Source organism: Antennarius striatus, chromosome 10 (genome assembly GCF_040054535.1).
Source record: "Antennarius striatus isolate MH-2024 chromosome 10, ASM4005453v1, whole genome shotgun sequence".
In the NCBI taxonomy this organism is placed as follows: domain Eukaryota; kingdom Metazoa; phylum Chordata; class Actinopteri; order Lophiiformes; family Antennariidae; genus Antennarius; species Antennarius striatus.
The window spans coordinates 20,544,273-20,564,460 of NC_090785.1; the positions used below are offsets into that span (position 1 = coordinate 20,544,273).

At 43.0% G+C, this 20,188-nt stretch overlaps 1 protein-coding gene across 2 annotated transcripts; it reads right to left on the minus strand.

Annotated features, from left to right (window-relative positions):
- Positions 1-3,489: 3,489 nt before the first annotated feature.
- On the minus strand, positions 3,490-19,179 carry irf2b (interferon regulatory factor 2b). Of its 2 annotated transcripts, none has more exons than XM_068325602.1 (10): positions 18,861-19,179; positions 17,461-17,567; positions 15,702-15,801; positions 14,467-14,643; positions 14,055-14,101; positions 12,274-12,339; positions 10,605-10,731; positions 9,529-9,681; positions 8,421-8,458; positions 3,490-7,569 (listed from the first exon to the last, which is right to left on the minus strand). In XM_068325602.1, the coding sequence occupies exons 2-10, from the start codon at positions 17,545-17,547 to the stop codon at positions 7,300-7,302; spliced, it is 1,065 nt and encodes a 354-aa protein (XP_068181703.1). In that variant the 5' UTR covers positions 17,548-17,567; positions 18,861-19,179; the 3' UTR covers positions 3,490-7,299. The 2 variants fall into 2 exon arrangements, with proteins under 2 accessions (XP_068181703.1, XP_068181704.1); XM_068325603.1 differs by having other exon boundaries at positions 18,851-19,179.
- Between the last annotated feature and the right edge of the window lie 1,009 nt (positions 19,180-20,188).

Here is a 20,188-nt window from a genome sequence, read left to right on the forward strand (position 1 = left end):
CAGGGGCGGCGCAGTGGTTAGCCCTGCCGGCGGACCCGGGTGCGGAGTTCGCATGCTCTCCCCATGTCTGAGTGGGTTCTCTCCGGGTTCTCCGGCTTCCTCCCACCTCCAAAAGCATGCGCTTCAGGTTGATTGGCGGTTCCAAATTGCCCAACCATGCACACACACACTCATTCGAGTGTGTGTGTGCATGGTTGTATGTCTTTGCGTGTGGCTCCGCGGTGCACTGGCGTTGTGCCCGGAGTGTCCCCCGCCTCACGCCCTATGCCGCCGAGATATGCTACGGCTCCCTGTGACCCGCTGAGGCGGATACAGCGGTGAAATATGAAGATGACTGACTGACAGTTTCAACAGGCAAACAGCAAAAAGTAAATGTCCTTCAAAAACAAAAATCTAAAACAAAATCAAATAATATCAAGATAAATGCATAAATGAAATTGCATGCATTATAAACTGATAAAGGATTGCTAAATCAAACATGGCAGAGAGGACTGAGGAGAGTAGGCAGGAGTACAGCTTATGATGACTTGTATGCTAGGTTGGACAGTAAGGAGGGAGAGACTGATCTATACAGGATGGCAAGACAAGAGACAGACAGGAAGGACGTGCAGCAGGTTAGGGTGATTAAGGTAGGGATGGAAGTCTATTGACAGGTACCAGTAGTGTGATGGGAAGATGGAAAGAGTACTCTGAAGAGTTGATGAACGTGGAAAATGAGAGAGAACAAAGACTAGAAGAGGTGACTGTTGTGAACCAGGAAGTAGCAAAGATTAGTCAGGATGAAGTGAGGAGGGCACTGAAGAGGATGAAGAGTGGAAAGGCAGTCGGTCCTGATGATATACCTGTAGAGGTTTGGAAGTGTCTAGGAGATTCTGACTGAGTTGTTCAACAGGATCTTAGATAGTGAGAAGATGCTTGAGGAATGGAGAAGTGTGCTGGTGTACATTTTTAAGAACAAGGGACACGCGAAGAGTAACTACAGAGGAATAAAGCTGAGAGAAATATGTTAGAACGGTGCAGGACATGTATGAGGACTGTAAGACAGTGGTGAGGTGTGCTGTAGGTGTGACAGAGGAGTTCAAGGTGGAGGTGGGACTACATCAGGGATCAGCTCTGAGCCCTTTCCTATTCGCTATGGTGATGGACAGGCTGGCAGACAAGGTTAGACAGGAATCTCCATGGACTATGGAGTCGAAGACAATGATGAAATTGTGATCTGCAGTGAGAGCAGGGAACAGGTGGAGGAGAACCTAGAGAGGTGGAGGTTTGTCCTGGAAAGGAGAGGAATGAAGGTTAGCTGCAGTAAGACAGAGTACATGTATGTGAACGAGAGGGACCCAAGTGGACGAGTGAGGGAGAAGCGATCAAGAAGGTGGAGGATTTTAAGTACCTAGGGTCAGTCCAGAGCAATGGAGTGTGGAAAAAAAGTGAAGAAGCGTGTACAGGCAGGATGGAACGGGTGGAGAAAAGTATCACGTTGTGATGTGTGATAGAAGAGTTTCAGCTAAAATGAAAAGGTGTACAAAACTGTGGTGAGACCAGCGACGTTGTTTGGCCTAGAGACAGTGTCCCTGAGGAAAAGACAGGAGACAAGAGTTGGAGGTTGCAGTGATGAAGATGTTGAGGTTCTCTTTGGGAGTGACCAAGAATAGGATCAGGAATGAGTACATCAGAGGGACAGCACATGTTAGAGGTTCTGGAGATAAAAGTCAGAGAAGCCAGACTGAGATGATTTGGACATGTCCAGAGGAAAGACAGTGAATACATTTGGTAGGAGGATGCTGAGTTGAACTGCAGGAGGCCTAGAGGAAAGACCAAAGAGGAGGTTTATGGATGTAGTGAAAGAGGACATGAAGGTAGTTGGTGTGAGAGAAGAGGATGCAGAAGACAGGGTTAGATGGAGGCAACTGATTCACTGTGGCGACCCCTGAAGGGAAAAGCCTAAAGGAAAAGAAGAAGAATCATTAAATGCTGCTATTTTACAAAGTTACAGGCATTTCCACTGTATAACATCACACATCATTGTACAAAATGTGAATGTCAATGTGAACAAAATGTCTGAAAAATGTACATGTATTTCTTTCAGAACAGGACCCTAAGCCAGGCCACAACTGGACCTCAGCAATCAAAGCAGGACCCTTGCATATAACATACTACTCATCTCATGAAGACCAAGATTTTTGTCTTTTACAATTCAAGTGGGCAAAATCACTTATATTTAAACTAATGAAAATTGCTGCTGTAATTTGATTCTTTTAATAAGCCATGTACCTTGCTATGATCCAAGGTTTTGAACAAGTGTGATACTGGTGTGTGGCCACAGCGTTTGCACATCTGGTTTTGCTCACAGTCGTTCTCAGTGTGCTCAAGAAGCTTGTATATTTGCCCAGACATATGAAAAATTAGAGGGAACATTGGTGATCACAGATGTCAACAACCAAAATTTAAAAATCCACCATTGATTGAAGAACTTGGAAGAACTAAATAGATTGGATACTAAGAGACAATTATATTTACGGGAGCAGTCATAACTGTTCGAAAACTAAAACTCCATCAAAACTGACGCCCTAAATGTTCATAGACTAAAAACAAACAGTAGCGTTTCATTTCAAACATACAAAGCATTCTGTGCAGTGTCCTCTGGTGGCAAGGCTAGAAGGCTGGCAGGGTTTGCTGGGTTATAGAAGAAACAACCATGGAAAGATCTCATGGGCAAAAAACAAAATACAAAAAAACAAAACTGGAATGTCGTTCGTGATTTAACATCCATCCGTTCATTTTCTTGTACACAATTGCAATTGTTTCGCTTCAGTTGCTGATCCATCTCGTGGGTCACAGGTCTGCTGGACCCTAAATCATCTGTCTGCAGGCGAGAGGCGGGATACACCTCAGATACACCTTCTCATTGCAGCACTGTGCATTCACAAGTGCATTCTCATTCACAAGTGTGCAGCTATATGGAAGGATCTGAGTACGTTAACTAGGTAGCAGCAGGTGTCACTCAGAGGAGCAAATGTGTCAATCAGCAGAAACGTAAATAGAAGAGAACTGTATAAAAACACAAGAAATGATGAGCAATGAGGCAGAATAAATGAGCTTAAAACATACTGTAAGACAATGGCTATGTGGTTAGCTGTTGACAAGGCAACTGTCCAGCCATCTAGAGACCTGAGAGACAAACAGGAAGTAGAGTGAGAACTGAGTGACAAATGAAACTGAAAGAGCCCCCGCTCTGGTTATACTGGTGCAGTGGTCTACATTCAAAGCATATGCCTGCAAAGGTATTGCAGCGTGCAGCATGGGCGCCTCTATGCTGTGCTGCAACACCGCCTGCAGCGACTTGCGATGCGTCAGCATCAAAGCTTGATTTGTTAGCAACCCTTCTTCCAGGAAGGACGTGCAGCATTCTCTCAACCTGGAACTTTTCTGCAGAACACAAACCAGAAAAATGGACTGGAGCAGGTCGGAAAACAGCACAGAATAAATTGGAAACATTTTTATTTGGATTTCCATGTTGATTCACATGTAGTTATTATGAACAAAAGAGACAATGGTGACATGAGGTGAACGTCTTTTCTTCACTATCAGCTGAGCAGCTCCCTTTATTACTTTTGATCCAGCGGTAATGTCCGGGTGAACAGCTCTTAACTGACAGCAGCTTTCAATGCTGCTCCAGGCTGCAGAGACGTCCCCATTAGACACCCCAACAAAGAACCGGACTGATAAGTGCACTTTATCCTCTGATAGACCTCTTTATAATAATCATGATCAGGCTATGAGAGACTGGCGAATATTAGATTAACACATGATTCCTTACTGAAAACATGAACATACTATTCCCACCAGTCCCATCTGCACTGCTGCAATCAAGATACGGATCAAGCCTGACTTAAAGGAATGAGGCCCATTTAAATAAGTATCAGCATCTGATGCTGCGACATAAGACCAGAGGGGATGGAGCTGCTTTGACACAGAAGCGAAGAAAACAGTTCAAAGGCACAAAGTAAAACAAAAACAAATTTAAGCACACAGGAACAGACACCGCTCTCACTGCAGCCGACCAAGATAAAGGCACCTGAGGAACGACCTGGCAGTGACGTCGACCGTGTCCAAAGGCTTTTGATTCAAAGTCACATGTTGTGTCCAGTGTAAGTCTCTCTAGTGCTGTAGTTACAGGATCACAGCCCCATCCTGTTTCCTACAGCAGTGTTTCCCAACCTCTGAGCTGCTGCACACTGGTGTGTCATGAGCGAACATCAGGTGAGCCGCGTGAAATAATTCGCTTTACCTTAATTGGTCGAAAAAATGTTACTGTTGAGTGTTCGTGCCGAGATCTAGATTCTTGTGTCTGGCAGAGTAATGCAGTACTCTTCGAAACCTCTAGGTGTCAACATGTTTGCAGCAGCAGGTGGTTATTCACTTTCTTAGGGATTTACTTTTACCCCGTTGTGCTTCGTGTGTGGCGAGGCAGGAGTGCTATGGTCCTAAACGAGCTCAAACACCATCTCTAAACAGATTCTTTTATTAGCCTGCATGAAAACAATGAGAAACAAGAAACGTTTGAGAAATGGCATGAAATAGAAGGCAAGATCCACCAAAGCACATCTTGCAGAACACGTAGCTAAAAACAATAAATTCCTACGCTGTGGCAGAGCCATAATCAATGAGATGCTCGGCCATGAAGCAGTCAAAGAAATACCCAGAGTCCCTCTATCTGATAACGTATTGATGACGTGTCTACAGACAATGAATGTGTTGAACAAGATACAGATCAATAACAAAGACATTGAACTTGACGAGTCCTCCGATAGTAGTGGACATTTTCAACTCTTGCTCAGTGTGCATTTTGTGAAGAGACTTTTTTTTTTTTTTTTGCAAATAGGACAATAACAGGAGAGGACGTTTTCAGGTCACATTGGAATATCTTGAATGAGAAGGACTTATGTGTTAAAAACTGAACGAGTGTCTCTGCTGATGGATGGAGCCACATGGTCGGATCGTGCAGCGCTGGGCCGTGTAAGCACACGGGAGCTGGGAAAGGAACAAAGTGTTTCTGGCAAATGAGGGGTCTGATTACACAAAGCTGCTTTTAAGTAATGGTGATGTGCAAGTCTGGCACATCTGAATGAACTAAAGACAGGAACGCAAGGCCGAAATGTAGTTCTGCTTACAAGCATTCGTACATGGATTCCATTCGATGTGCCAACCATGGCATGTTTACACTCAACAAATAATGGAAAGATGTCAACACTGCTGCATTTTAGGAGATAATCGGTAGACATTTGAAAAACCTTGAGAAGACGTCATTTTATTTCTGTTCAGCCTCCACTGAATGCTGTGACTGGTTATGGACTAGTTCAGCGTCAGTTTTCTTCTATATAAAAAAATATATTTTAAAAAATTAGGCTATAAAGTGTCATTTTGTAACATTTTTGGCTGGTGGTGTGCCTTGTGATTCTTTTTACTGAAGTGTGCTGTGACGCAAACAGATTGGGAAACACTGTCCTACAGGACGTGAAGGCAGATTGGGATGCGCGCCTGAGCTGTTTCCAGATGCACTTACATGACCACATATTCTTCAAATTCTGTTACGCAATATAAAATCAGACCACTTCGGCACCAATATTACCTCATAAAAGACAAGAAATAAGACACAAATTACATTTGTTGCCATCATTTTGTGCATATAGTTGTTAAAAAGTTTCTATTTAAGACACCATGAATAAAGTTACTGTACTTTCAGCGAAGAGGAGAACGGAGAGGAGCCCAAACAGACCAGACCTACAGCGTCAGCGCTCTCAAGTCAAGTGGGAACAAACAGTCTTCTGGATCAGACCTCAGGCTAACATGAGTTCCCCTCTAAATGCACAGGATTAGCAGCAGACACCCCCCCCCCGCCCGGACAACACCTCCAGCTGTGTTTCACATCAGGTTAAAACATAACAATCCCTGAAAGCTACCTGTGCATCACTCAAAGAGAAAAGCATAGTTTGTATAGCTCTATGAAAGGCACACACCTTCAGGAAGGCATCTTTCATATTCACACCAGTGCTGACACACAAACACAAGCAATGTGCATCATTAATACATACAGGAGACACAAACACATTGTTCTGTCTGGTCAGACAGACACTCGTCTATTCTCCATCGGGGCGACTCGGGGCTTCATGATGCCATCATTCCTCATCTGGATCAAAGACAGTCTTGTTGCCAGTAGACCAGGTCCAGGAACACACTTTCACATGGGAATGCACTCTCATTCCATGTCGTGTTTCATGCCACTTTCAACATTTGTGCTCACACCATTTTCAGATAATAATTTTCTACAATTCGTAACGGGGAAACTCATCTGCACCTTTAGAGATGCATTACTTTAAAAATGCTTTCCTTGAACTATATTTTCTATGGATGCCACTCTCTTCCTTTAACAAGTTTCTTTTCCTGTTTTTATGTTCTTAAATCTTCATGGTACTTGACTTCTTTGCTGTCAAGTATAGAGTAAGTACAGAGTAAGATGCTCTGTGAAAACCCTGCACAAATTGTCATTAACTCACTGGCTGTCAGTGATGTCTGTAGATGTTTGTGATAGACTGTGGGAGACAGTCTGGCGCAGCTTGTCAGTGAAAATCAGGCTTCTAATCATGAATTTAGCATCAAACAAAGTTTGCGTATGTCAGTGCTCACCTGCGGTGTTGCTCTGAACGAAGCATCTTACAATCAATTGAGAACAGAAAGAAAACACCGATAAACATGAGAGTTCGACGAAGGACATAAGTTTGTACAAAGTGCTGGCAGCCAGTAAAATAAAAAAACAGAATATTAAAAGCGTCATGTTTTTAAAAGAGAATTAGAAAGTCTCAAAACTACCATCTAACAATATTTTTATGATTTCACATAACAAAGGTTTCCAGTGACTGGTCATGATTACAGTTTAGATTAAAACCTGGCATTGCTTCGAAGCTTTTCGTAGGACTCTGCCTCCTAACTTCTTCTCATGTGATGAACTTTTTACTTCCTTTGTCTCTCTGCTGTGTGAGTGAATTAAACATTGAATTTCTTTGAATTTCTTTAGGGTAGTATCAGAGACGAAGCCCCCCAAAAAAAGGCACCAGACAGAACCTTCTCTAAGGTTCAAGGATAAACGAGTGAATCTGTGGCCTAGATAGGAGCGACAAGAAAATCAAATGTTTTGAACGTTGCCCTCTTTTAGTCTCCACGCAGCCCTGGTGAACCAAACAAACCATCTCTCGTTCCTCAGCCCTGGAAGCAGTGTCGATGCTCCTCACCAGGGGTCAAAGGTCAGGAGGGGGTGACATCAGATGTCTTCATTATGACACTTGCTCGCATCTCATGGGTGTGGCTGTTGGCAGGCGAGTCGATAGAGTTCTGGCCGTAGGCCGGCGTCCAGCCATCGGGGTGGTAGCTGATGAGCGGCGACGGGTCCCGCGTGCTGGTGACCCGGAAGTTGGGTTTGCTGGAGTTGACGAAGGTGGCCATGCTGGGAAGTGAACACATGGGAACTCTGAGAACCGATGGGCTGCAGTCCCGTCTCCAGACCACACTGACACCCTGCAGGGGGAGGAAACACATTAGCGAGTGACGGATGGATGAATGATGTGTGAAGTTGTCTGGCAACTGTGCCAGCTTACAAAACAACAATAATGTAACACTTCTTGCTAGCCTAGTCTTCACATCCTGCACAGAAAGAGTTACAAGGGTTTCAAACCAAACACCATCCATTCCAGGTGGCTCTACATGTGAGTGAACCTCAGAAGAGCTGCAGTAGGGAACTACGATTGTGTGAAATCTAGCTGTACTACTGTCCTCGCTACTTGTTTTTAGCTAACGCAGCGCTGCGGCGCTAACAGAGGAGTAATGAGTGGGGGCAGCCACTGATGTTCAATCATCACTTCATGATACACGTGTGGCCGTAGGCGACCCCACACTCACTTGTGTCGCTGGGACACTGGACACGCTGGTCACCAAGGAAACAGGTCATGAGATTGTCAGAATCAGCAGATTCAACAGGAGGCAGAGAGTGAGTGAGTGGGAACAGTCCTGGATTCTTCCTCTTTCCATTTTTAGAAAAGACCGTAATTTCAACTTAAAAGTGTACCTGAAGCCCCCAAACCCATTAATCATGATCCAGACTAAGACCAGTGATATTAAACGTGTGATCTGTCCCACGCCCCCAACCCCCACCCCTTCCAAAATAAAACATCACAGCAGACTAAAGAATTACTCGACAGGTCAGAGGTAGGGTGTGTGAATTTGTGTCCACTATGTTGTCCTTCGGAAGACCCGTACTGTCCATGCTTGACTGCTACAGCAACCCCCCTCGTGTCAGTGTCTGTTCACATAATACACACTACACGCACACACACACAACACACACAACACACACACAGTGTGTAGCTCACCTCTTTACTGTCCTCTGTGTCACTATCGGTGTCACTGGCTGCAGAAAAGAAGCACAAATACTTTAACATTGTGTGTTAACATTGTGCGTTAACACTGTGCGTTAACATTGTGTGTGCAAAGGTTGTGCGCTAACATTGTATTGCGTGTGCTCCAGTTAACGTTGTGCATTAACATCATGCGTTAATGTTGCGCATTAACATTATGTTTTAACAGTTGTGTGTTAACATGGTGAGTTAACACTGTGTTATCATTGTGTATTAAACTTGTGTGTCTACATTGTGTGTTAACATGTGTTAACACTCGGCACATGTCAGGCGTCAGCAGCTGTCCTGCAGAGCCGCACAGCTCTTCTACCTGCACAGGCGTCAAACACGACGCCCATGAAGTTCGTCAAGTGGTGACTAAAAAGAGAACAACTTCCAACAACGAGGAAGAGATGCAGACGGAGTGATTAGGACCAAACTGGTTGATCCACCTCTGCCTGAATGACTGGTTGGGATGGAAACCAAGTGGAGCTATGAGTCGAACACGTCTCAAGCAAGTAATGAACGACATTAAAGAATCTAGCGCTTCAAATGGATTTCTCATTGAAGGACACTAAATTTCTATGTGTAGCTCCAGTCTGGACTGTGACTGATTTAAACATTTCACCTAATGCATGAATGAATCCGAAATGCCAGAATGGATTCAACAGCCAGTAACTTCGGTTGTTGTCTGCCTATGATTGGGTAGTAAATCACCTCATGTTCAGAACCCAGAGCACGAAATAACGGTCAATACAACATCCGCAATGAACGCCAACGTCTGTCTGCACAGCCTGAACAGCCGAGAGGCCGTTCAGGCTGATTAAACCTGAACGGGCATCCTCGTCCTCATCATAACCTCGTGAGCTGAGCCTATTTACTAGCATTAGCCAACCATGTAACCTAGCATATTGCTGTCTTCTTTCTTATTCATATGTAGCTCATATTCTACCCGTTTACTTTAGTCCTGTACTGAAGTGTGTTACAACATACATATACCTCAATCAAAATCACGTGTGTGTGTGTGTGTGTGTGTGTGTGTGTGTGTGTGTGTGTGTGTGTGTGTGTGTGTGTGTGTTCTCACCTAAGCCTGAAGACACAGGGGAGATCTGTAGTGGGTAAGAGTGGGAGGAACTAACAGTCTGATCTTCATTCTCAGTGATCACTTCAATTGTCTGACAGACGAATGGCAGCTGCTCACTGGTAATCACATGATCTTCTGCAGAACTGTGAATGGCTGTGATTGGACAGACAGGATATGTTATGACAGGCCAGAGTTTACCTCTGGAGAGCCGCCAGACCGGGTGACACATCTATTTTGACCAGGAACAAAAGTCCACAACCAATCAGGAACTGGTTAGGAACACTGAAGACATTACTACTAAATTGAAATTACCAAGCTAGCAAAACAAAAAATAAACAGAGCCTTGTTAAAAGGATGCTGTTAATAAAGTTGCTGTCAGGTTCAACCAACCTAGAACATTTAAGACACAGACATAAACATTTATATGGTCATGAGGTGTAATACAAAGAATAAAGGAATATAAAAGAGTAAATACAAGATAACTTATATACATTATTCTAACAGTTGCCTAGACATTGGATTCATGTTTATTATATTTAGAAAGAAAAATGCAGTTTTATGCTAGCCGTATCTTTATATTTTTGTTGTTGCATTCAGCCACCAGACCTTAATAATGACCTTAATGGTCTGTGAAAATATTGTCTAATGCTAAACCAGTCAGTGCGGTAAACGTTGGGGACCACTAGTTAAGAGTCCAGGTGATGCAATGCCCTCAGAAATGAGTTCATCCTGCTGTTATTGCATCAACATCACATCAACCAACATTCTGAAAAAGGGCCATGAAGTTTGGACACAATTAGTTGGAATGAGTTAAATGATTTAATGATAGAAAAACGTGAGAAAACATGTTATAGTTTCAATTTAAGAATGTAATAAATCAAAGTTCATAGACTCATTCTGGTTCCATGGCAAATTGTAGTTACTCTTAAAAAGTAGAAAATGCCAGTGTGTCTGTAAACAGAAAACACGTCATGTCCTGTGGACGTATTCATATGTGTGCTGTAAACGTTCCTGTCAACCATCACACAGGCAGAAACACGTTGCAGCTGTCAATCTGTCTGATGACAATGTGATACCTGAGGCGTGGTCCGTCACTGTCTGCTCTACTGTTTCCTGCTTGATCACTTCCTGTTTGCTTGTTTCCTGTTTGGTGTAGTCAATAGGTCCATTAGGATGAGTCCTGACCGGAGGCGGAGATGTTACCTAATGGGGAGGGGAGAAACAGATCTATAAATTTGACGGGGGCAGTGATCCTCAATCTTTAGTCATACACACATCAACACTCCCCAAACCAGCAGGAGGTGCTAGTTTGTATTTGAAAGTCAAAAAGAGAAACCAGAAGTCTTGGGTTTATAAGTGTGAACAAAGAATTACGATATTGTTGCCTACTCCCCAACGTTTTTAGGGGGTTCAGTAGGCTGAGGAGCTACTCAGAACCAGTGGTCTGAAAAGACGCAGTGGACTAAGGAGCTGAAGACGGACTTTGTCCTCAAGAGAGATATGTACTTTATGGATCTTTGACAGGAATTTACTGTTTTATAGCAGCTCACACAATCAAACCACACAACACGTCAACTCTCACATCTATATATGGCACTAAGGGTAAGCAATTAAAAGGATATGCAGTGGTTTTTTTTAAATATAAAAAATGAAAAAAATTCCAGTGAACAGGAATTATTGCATGTTAAATTCTGCTGCCCTTAAAAGCCACATAAAGTGTGTCATAAGGCGTAGAGACCATAAAACATGAAACAGCAGAGGGATAACAGAATCAATAAAACAGGCAGGAAGTGTCCCGTTCCTCAGAGGGACCAGCCAGTCAGGTGCGGTGATGATAAACCTCCAGGGCGCTGTGGGCGGGCCTTGTTCTTTATGATGCCAGCTTAGTGAGGGCTCCACGTCCAGCCACCTGCTGAAAAGTGTCGTCCCCCCCAAAAACCAGCACAGACAGCACCTAATGGTAGGTGCCCCCAGAGGCCTGCTGATGTCAGGGTCTGAAGCCCTGTTCTCAGACGAACCACCAGACACAAGATCTGAAGTACATCACGCATGACAATCCTACTGGCATTTCCCAAAATATTACTAAACTCCTGATTTAAATTTTCTTTAATCATCTCCGACACAGTGGCTATGGTTTCAAATGATGCAACAGTGCGTTTTAAAAACATCTGTAGAACAGAGATGGCTGATAATTCTGTACTTCTTCATAAACAGCAGCAGCAACACCAAGAAAAGGTTCTAAAACGTAGCGCTAAGAGAAGGTTCTAAAAGGTAGCGCTAAGAGAAGGTTCTAAAAGGTAACACCAGGTTGGCTGTCACTTCAAGCAGGGAATCCACACCTGATCAGTCTTTTGAAACGAAAAGAACTGGTCATACTTTCAACATTTATAAGGTGAACTCTGCCCTTCAAACTAACGAAACCTTGTCAAATCAAAATGAATGTTTGTAAAACAAAGTCCAGTCAAACAAAGGAAATAGTACTTGGACATTTGTATATATTTTATGCTTTACAGAAATAGTAAGCCCAGTTAAAAAGTAACCTCCTGCAGTCACAATGTTTTAAATACCCTTCATGCTTAACGTGGATATCATGTCCTGTGTCGCTACTGTTTGATAACAGTACAATGGCGGTCTAATTCCACGGTGTGTGTGTGTATGTGTGTGGCTGGAACCAACAGAAATGATGTACTAATATCACAGCATCATATATTCACACATAAAAAACACAGCATGTTAATCACTCACCTTCCTTGTTACACGAGGGGCAACCACCTCCCCTGTTCGGTGGACGGGCTGCATGCGGACTTCACGCTGTTAAAGACGTTGTTTAGAGACAGAGGTAGAGATCAGTTCAGAGCTGTTTGCAGAACATAGAAACACACAACTACGACTATACCGCTAGAAAATTTACATACACCAGCAAAGACATGCCAGCCAATCTTCAACAGACTGGGCAAGACAGTTAAAAACAAGCTCATTTTGCCATCCCACAATTCACTTCCAGATGGAGGCAGCTCTGGATTTTCTTGAGCGTTGAGCGGAAGGACAGAACCAGAACGGAAGCTCAGTTTTTTCCTGCAGCTCCTCTGGGAAAAGTCCAATGTGGAACAAGATGTGGTCCATCTTAGACTGACATTTCTAAACAAATATCAGTAGTCCTCAAGAGAGAACCTCCAATTTAGGAGCAATCAAAAATACGTTTCATCCTTCTTTTATCCATACCTGTGAAATTCTGAGCAGGCAAAGAATCCACAATGTATCTATGTACATGGAGACATTCACAAATATCGAGACTGAAGACAATTGGGGTCAGGTTGAAACTTAGTGCGTCAGTGTGGTGGAAAACCTCAGTGGATTAAGCTTGATGTAGCCCCTACACCAGTGGTCTCTACTCCAGCTTGACATAGCCTCTACACCAGTGGCCTTTTCACCAGTGGTCCCCAAATGACCTGCGGACCGGTACCGGTCCGTGGGTCATTTGGTGCCGGGCCGCACAGAAAGAAAAAAATAATTTACACTACTTCTGTTTTATGTATTTTGGATTCTGAAAGATGCTTTATTTTGAAAAGTGACGACTGTGCATGCATCTGTCTAGCTTGACAGGTCTCGGTCATGTGACAGGTTACCCCTAAATTAAGCGCCCACAACCACACCAGTGTTCTGGATTAAAGTCAAGGCAGATTATCCTGAAATCGCCCAAAGAGTATCGAAAACCCTGCTTCCATTTGCAACCTTTGTGAAGCGGGATTTTCTGCAGTGACCATAAAGAAAACACACTTCAGGTGTCATTGTCTCCCGTTACCCCTAAATCAGCGGTCCCCAACCACTAATTCTCCTTATTGTAATTATTATCATTTGATTGACTTGTTCACCCCTTTATTGGAAATGATCAGTATTTCTCCTAAATTGAATGCACTGATTGTAAGTCGCTATATTTCAAAATAAACCTAATCATTGCAGTCACTTCAAGTTTTTAATATAATTATTTCTTGCAATTATTTTGTTTACAGAGATGTTTATTTATGAAAAAAAGTTTGTTTACCGTCTGTTGATGTCTGCATTTTACATAAAACCACTGCGGATGATTTATTATTAGAATACAGTGGTCCTGGCATCATTAATGATTATCAAGCGAATGAAGGCCAGTCCGCCAACATATTGTCTTAGATGAAACAGATCTGTGGCGCAAAAAAGGTTGGGGATAACTGCTCTACACCACCAAGGAAAAAATTCATTCAGGAGAGGTGGAGATGTAGTTACATTACTGGTACTTAAGTATTTTATTTCGATTATCTGTTGTTTTTATGTCCTGTAATTGTTACTGGTCAGTTCTAGGGAATAGTACTTTTGTATTTAGAGTAGTAATGACATTTAAATGACCTCAAATGGTGAATATAGATTGAAATTTAATAAATAACGACTTACAAACAATTAAACTTTTGAACAACCTGTCAGAACCAATTATGTTTGTATGTTGACAGCTACCTATATTTCATATTTTCATCCACTTCAACCTCTTTAAATACCTCTTTTGTTCCTTTCGGCCTCCCCTCCCTGTCCATCTTCTTCTTCCCTAAAGACAAATGAAGACAAAAACACACACCTTTCATAAATAGAATTAACGCCCCATTATGTCTAACACCTGTATTTATACATAGCCGGGCTAAAAGCAGCCGCCTTCTGGATTTAACCAAGCAGAAAGGTGAAAGCTTCCACTCAAAAAATGTGAACCATGGGGCATCAAACCATAAATGAAGTCAACAGCAGCGCTACTGGCTAGCAGCTTATCAAGACAATGTTACGGACAATGTCTACCACTAAATGTGGTCCTCAGAAATATTAGTGTGAGTGTTGAGAATTTGTGTACAATAAGAAAATATGGAAGTGAACTTATCAAAAACAAACACCAGCCAGCCACGGGTAAACATCAGCACCCACCTTTCTTCAGGCTTCTCTCTGAGGAGGACAGCATCTTGTATACTCTAAATGCATTTGTTCCTTTTTTGATGCTTTTATCCTTCACCTCCTCGATGTCTGGAAGGCTGTTCATGGCACAACGGAAATTAGCCTTCCACGTCTTGGGATCTGGACGATCGATGCCCAGCTGGTATTTACCTGCACGCACACAGACACAGAAAACCAAACAAGATTATTTATTTGGAAAAATTACAATTGTATGGCAAAGTAGGAATGAATAATCATTCCTACTTGATTCACATGATGTCTCATGTGAATCATGTTTTGGGTCATTCACTATTTGCTGAACTTCAATCCTGTTTCACTTTCCGCCCCAGTTTCAAATTGGGAAAGTTCTGTTCAGATGCAATGTAATGATTTAGATTTACAAAAGCCAGATGTATGACTTCAAACACTTTAAAGACATCCTCATTATAATCCATGTCTATAATAAATTTTCTTCTCCTTTTGGCCCTTTCTGCAGGGGTCGCCGCAACAAATCAGTTGCCTCCATCTAACCCTGTCTTCTGCATCCTCTTCTCTCACACCAACTACCTTCATGTCCTCTTTCACTACATCCATAAACCTCCTCTTTGGTCTTCCTCGAGGCCTCCTGCCTGGCAGTTCAAAACTCAGCATCCTTCTACCAATATATTCATTATCTCTCCTCTGGACATGTCCAAACCATCTCAGTCTGGCTTGTCTGACTTTGTCTCCAAAACATGTGCTGTCCCTCTGATGTACTCATTCCTGATCCTATCTATCATGGTCACTCCCAAAGAGAACCTCAGCATCTTCATCTCTGCTACCTCCAGCTCTGTCTCCTGTCTTTTCCTCAGTGACACCGACTCTAGACCAAACAACATCGTTGGTCTCACCACAGTTTTGTACACCTTTCCTTTCATTTTAGCTGAAACTCATTTATCAAATGTCCATGATAAATATAAACCATGAATACAAGTAAAGCCGCAGACACAGTAGATTTTTTTTAAATCAACAACGCAAAAATTGGTATTTCCAAAAATTCAATGATGCATGTCTGTGAACGCTAACGATGAATGCCGGATACAAAAAACAACTGAAAATCATTTGTGGAACAAAAAACAAATCCCTTTATTATTGGCGTAGAACTGTAGCTTCTGGGAAGCATGAGATTTAAAGCCAGTGAAAGAAGAAGCAATGAGTGTCCAGTGCACTAGTGCAGCTCGGTGTGTTACCAGTATGTATGGCCCATCTCATGAAGAGGGGGGCATCCTTCTCCAGGTCCCAGCCGTGGCGTGCAGCATGCATCCATGGGATCTGGAAGATCCTCTTTTCCTGAAGACATGTAAATTTTAAACTCTCAAAATGAGATATAACAATTGTTATTTAAAATCTAATTATCATCAGTCATTTTCTTAACCCACTCAATCCGCCTACGCAGGTCGCGGGGGAGCCGGTGCCTATCCCGGCAGTCTCAGGGCGTGAGGTGGGGGACACTCCGGGTACGACGCCAGTGTACCGCGGAGCCACATAGAAACAAACAATCAATCACACACACACTCACTCATACGGTCAATTTGGGACCGGCCAATCAACCTGAGGCGCATGCTTTTGGAGGTGGTAGGAAGCCGGAGACCCCGGAGAACCCACACAGACACAGGGAGAGCATGCGAACTCTGCACAGAGCGGGACTTGAACTCGGGTCCGCTGTGTTGTGAGGCAACAGCGCTAACCACTGCGTCACCATGCTGCCCCTGCACCACCTAGCCACCTAATATTAGTCCCAGTCTGCCAGAATGTCAAGCCTGATATCAAAATGTGTCAGATATTCCTTGTATAGTGCAAGCCCCTTGAAGCGACAATATTCCCAAATTTCAAGAGCTGCAAGTTTGAGATAAAGGCAAGAATTGTCAAATCATATTCTAAATTAAACTGCAGAGATGCTCCACATTCTCCAGATGTAAGAAAAAGTATACTTTATTATCCCCTTAGGGAATTTTTTTTCCATTTTACTCACATCTATATATGTACAGGCAGACACACACACACACACACACACACACACACACACACACACACACGGGCACCTCAACAGTGCTCAGGAGGTGAAGTGGCATCTCTCCAGCTACCAGTTCACACGTTTGCTTCACGTTTGCTACAAAATCACAGCAGCATTCTTAGATTTGTTCCAGTTGAAATTAAATACTAAGGCCATGTCCACACATAGCCGGATCTTTTCGAAAACACAACTTTTTTCACCCCGCATAGAAAAAAATTTGCGTCCACAAGACAGCATTTTCAGAAAATCTCCGTCCACATGTAGCTGCATAAGTGCGTTGATCAACATGTTTAAAAGCAGGACAACTCCGAGAACAACAGGAAAGGGGACTGGGACGTGTGGAAATTCCTCCTGGAGGACAACCTCCGTCACTGAGTTCTCCCACAAGCAGGTGGGAGAACTATGGTCTGACCCAGAATTGCCGTCGCCGTCTTAGGCGAGGTACGTGAAAGAATGAATATGAATGAATAAATAGATAAACTTTATAGCTCATCAAGAAACAGACAAATATTAAAGTGTCCAGTATGTTTATCAATGTGTCTTTAACGTGGAGCTGTTGTACATCAGAAAACAGCCGGTTTTAACTCTGTCCCTTCTGTTGTATCTGAAGAAACGGCTCACACAAACTGATGTCACAGCGGTTTTTGTAACAGGGACATGCTCCCCGGATAGAAAAAGTTCTGGGTACAGCGTCCGCACGACAACGCATACCTGACGTTTTCAAGAAGTTGCGTTTTCGTCCTGGATATCTGCGTTGTCATGTGGACGGAAGGCGTAACCGCAACAAAAAACATGCGTTTTTGAAAAGATCCGGCTACAGGTGGATGGGGTCTAAACTATCATTATTCAGTGTCAGTGTGCTCAGATAATGGCAGCGTCATTTGTTTTCCACATTGTTCCGCCCTCGTATGTACGAACACATCGGTGCCACTTACTTCGTTGACCCATTTAAGCCCTGGGATCTGACAGGAGTTGATCTGTTCCTCCAGCCACGGCCGCATCCTCATTCTCTCCACCGGCATTTTGGGACACGTCGTTTACTCTGCCAATCATTTCCATTTGGGTTATTACATGGGTGAAACAAAAAAGACCCATTCATCCAATATGCCTGTGGTTGTAACATTCATAACCAAGCTCCTTGTTTCACTTTACAGTCTGTGTTGTATAGAGTTGATGTCAGAAAGGATTGTCCAGAGTGAAAAGTCAGATCATGGTTTTGTGACAATAACGACCTAATCTGCATAGCCCACCCGTCACTTTAATTTACGCCTGTTCCTGGTGAGACAGTGATACTGATAGTCAGTGGAGCCATCCTCCACCATCCTGACTTACATCACATCTAACTGTGGGGTTATGATGGCTGTGGGCTGAGGTGATAAAGGTACGCAGGACACTCTCCGTGCTCAGCCCAATGGACACACACACCCACACACACACAGATCTCAGCCCGTCAAATGTGGTCACACAGCCTCAGTATCACAAACATACATGATCCTTTATGTGCCACACAGAATGGTTAACACTGTTCAGTACATACATGCTGGGGCCACATGACCTACACAACTACAACCACGATAAGGGTACAATGTCGGAAGTATAAGGAGTTTGAGTGGTGGTTCAAAAAATACATAATTTGCACCTGCAGCCATGTGACTAAAGAACATTTGCAATAGCTAATCTAAAACCTACAAATTTTCAAACCCTAATGACATCTTTGTAGTCCACAAATAGAATAGAATTTTAAGTGCTGATTTCAGACGATTTTGACATTTAGCTATTGATAGCTAAAATTGTGTCTACAACTGGAAACAAATTATTCACCTCCATTACACCTCGGGTTTATTGGACAACATTCTGTCTATCAGTTGTTTGAAACGACCAACAAACAGGAGCATTTTAAATAGCTGGCTGGCTATGTTTAAGTTATAAAGCAGGCCATGTTACTAGTAAAAGAGTTTGACCTGACGCGAGCCGTCAAGTTGTCTGATTTCCTGACACACGATTTGACACCTGAACGCAACCAAACACTGTAAACTAGTCACCAACTTAACCAGTTTAACCACGTTTAACACGCTTCTAACTCCACGTCCTGAAGGTTGTTTGGGGGGGAAAAACAGTCAGTGATGACATTACCCAGGTTTAACATGTCCGTGTCTGTGGTTCAACACTGACAGTGGGCTACACGTCACAAACAGGAGCGTTCGGGACCAAAGTTTGATTTGTCAGCGGGGTCAGGTCATGTCAACACGTCCTGTTCAACTCCTGTCAGCGGGCAAAAGTGAAAACACGCCAAAGCAGCGAGTAGGAGCAGAAAACCAGTCTTACTTTCACTTACAGGAGAGCACAAGGTCCGTCACGTCGTCCTGGGGAAGCCAGCGAGAGCTCGCGCCAGTCGACAGCCTCAATACGCGGAAATAAAATGTTACCTGTTCAGTCTGGACGGCCTGTGGCTTCACGAGCCTGCGTGTCACCGTGCTACGCGCCGCACCAGCTGGACAAACTCACGTATCTGAAATCTGAAGCGGAAAATGTGCTTATCCCTGTTTTCTGTTTCGGTGTCCAGACCGAAAGCAAAACAACGTCTGACTCGGGAAGTGGGGCTCGAACTGGAAATCCCCCTCCTCCTCTCGTGCGCTCGCAGTGGGTCGAGCTCGAGCTGCGTCGCGGAAGTTTCTTGGCCGCGTGCGCGTTCGCTAGTAAAAGCCCCAAATGAGGAGGACTCACTCTGTCTTATTTCATTAAGGGTCCAACGAAGACGGACGCGGCCTCCTCTACTGAGGTTTATAACACGTGTTCTTCTGTTCACGATGTACAAACTATACTGTATATATGTTCATTTGTGATGTTCTTCATTATATATATATATATATATATATACACAGATACCACCCCACAAGGGTGAGAGGGACATTTTATATATATATATATATATATATATATATATATATATATATATATATATATATATATATATATATATATATATATATTATACTGTTCTTCTTCTCCTCACTGTTCTCAAGTTAATATAATTTTATTTCTCTTTAAAATAAAGATGTGTGACTATACAGGAGTTTAAGAGATTTCTTATTCTCATTAATTTTTTATTATAAATCTTTTGTCCTCCCCTCGACCTCTTTCTGCTACTGATCTGATCCATGTACCGCCTGACAACAAATCTATCTATCTATCTATCTATCTATCTATCTATCTATCTATCTATCTATCTATCTATCTATCTATCTATCTATCTATCTATCTATCTATCTATCTATCTATCTATCTATCTCCATCATGTCTGTGAAACTCCATCTAATAGTTTTTGCATTATCCAATTCAAAAACAAAACAATCAATGAACGCTGTCACAAACACAATATTCTGTCCGATACAACAACTTTATGCTAATTCTATATCAATAATTTCTTCCCCTTCATTTTTGAGAACAGCGGCGTCTGTTTTGCATTATGCAGTAGTCCCCAACCCCTGGGCCACGGACTGGTACCGGTCCGTGGGTCATTTGGTACCAGGCCGCACAGAAATAAAAAATAATTTACATTACTTCCGTTTTATTTATTTCGGAGGCTGAAAGATGCTTTATTTTGATAAGTGACGTCTGTGTGGAATGACACACAGACGAATACATGCGTCTGTCCCGCGTGAC

Excerpts from the sequence above, each read along its gene's own strand:
- irf2b (XM_068325602.1), bottom strand. The coding sequence starts at position 17,547 with ATGCCGGTGGAGAGAATGAGGATGCGGCCGTGGCTGGAGGAACAGATC. Across the intron at positions 14,644-15,701 it reads GAGATGGGCCATACATACTG|GTAAATACCAGCTGGGCATC; the intron begins GTAACACACCGA and ends GTGTGCGTGCAG. Across the intron at positions 9,682-10,604 it reads AGTGACGGACCACGCCTCAG|CCATTCACAGTTCTGCAGAA; the intron begins GTATCACATTGT and ends GTCCAATCACAG.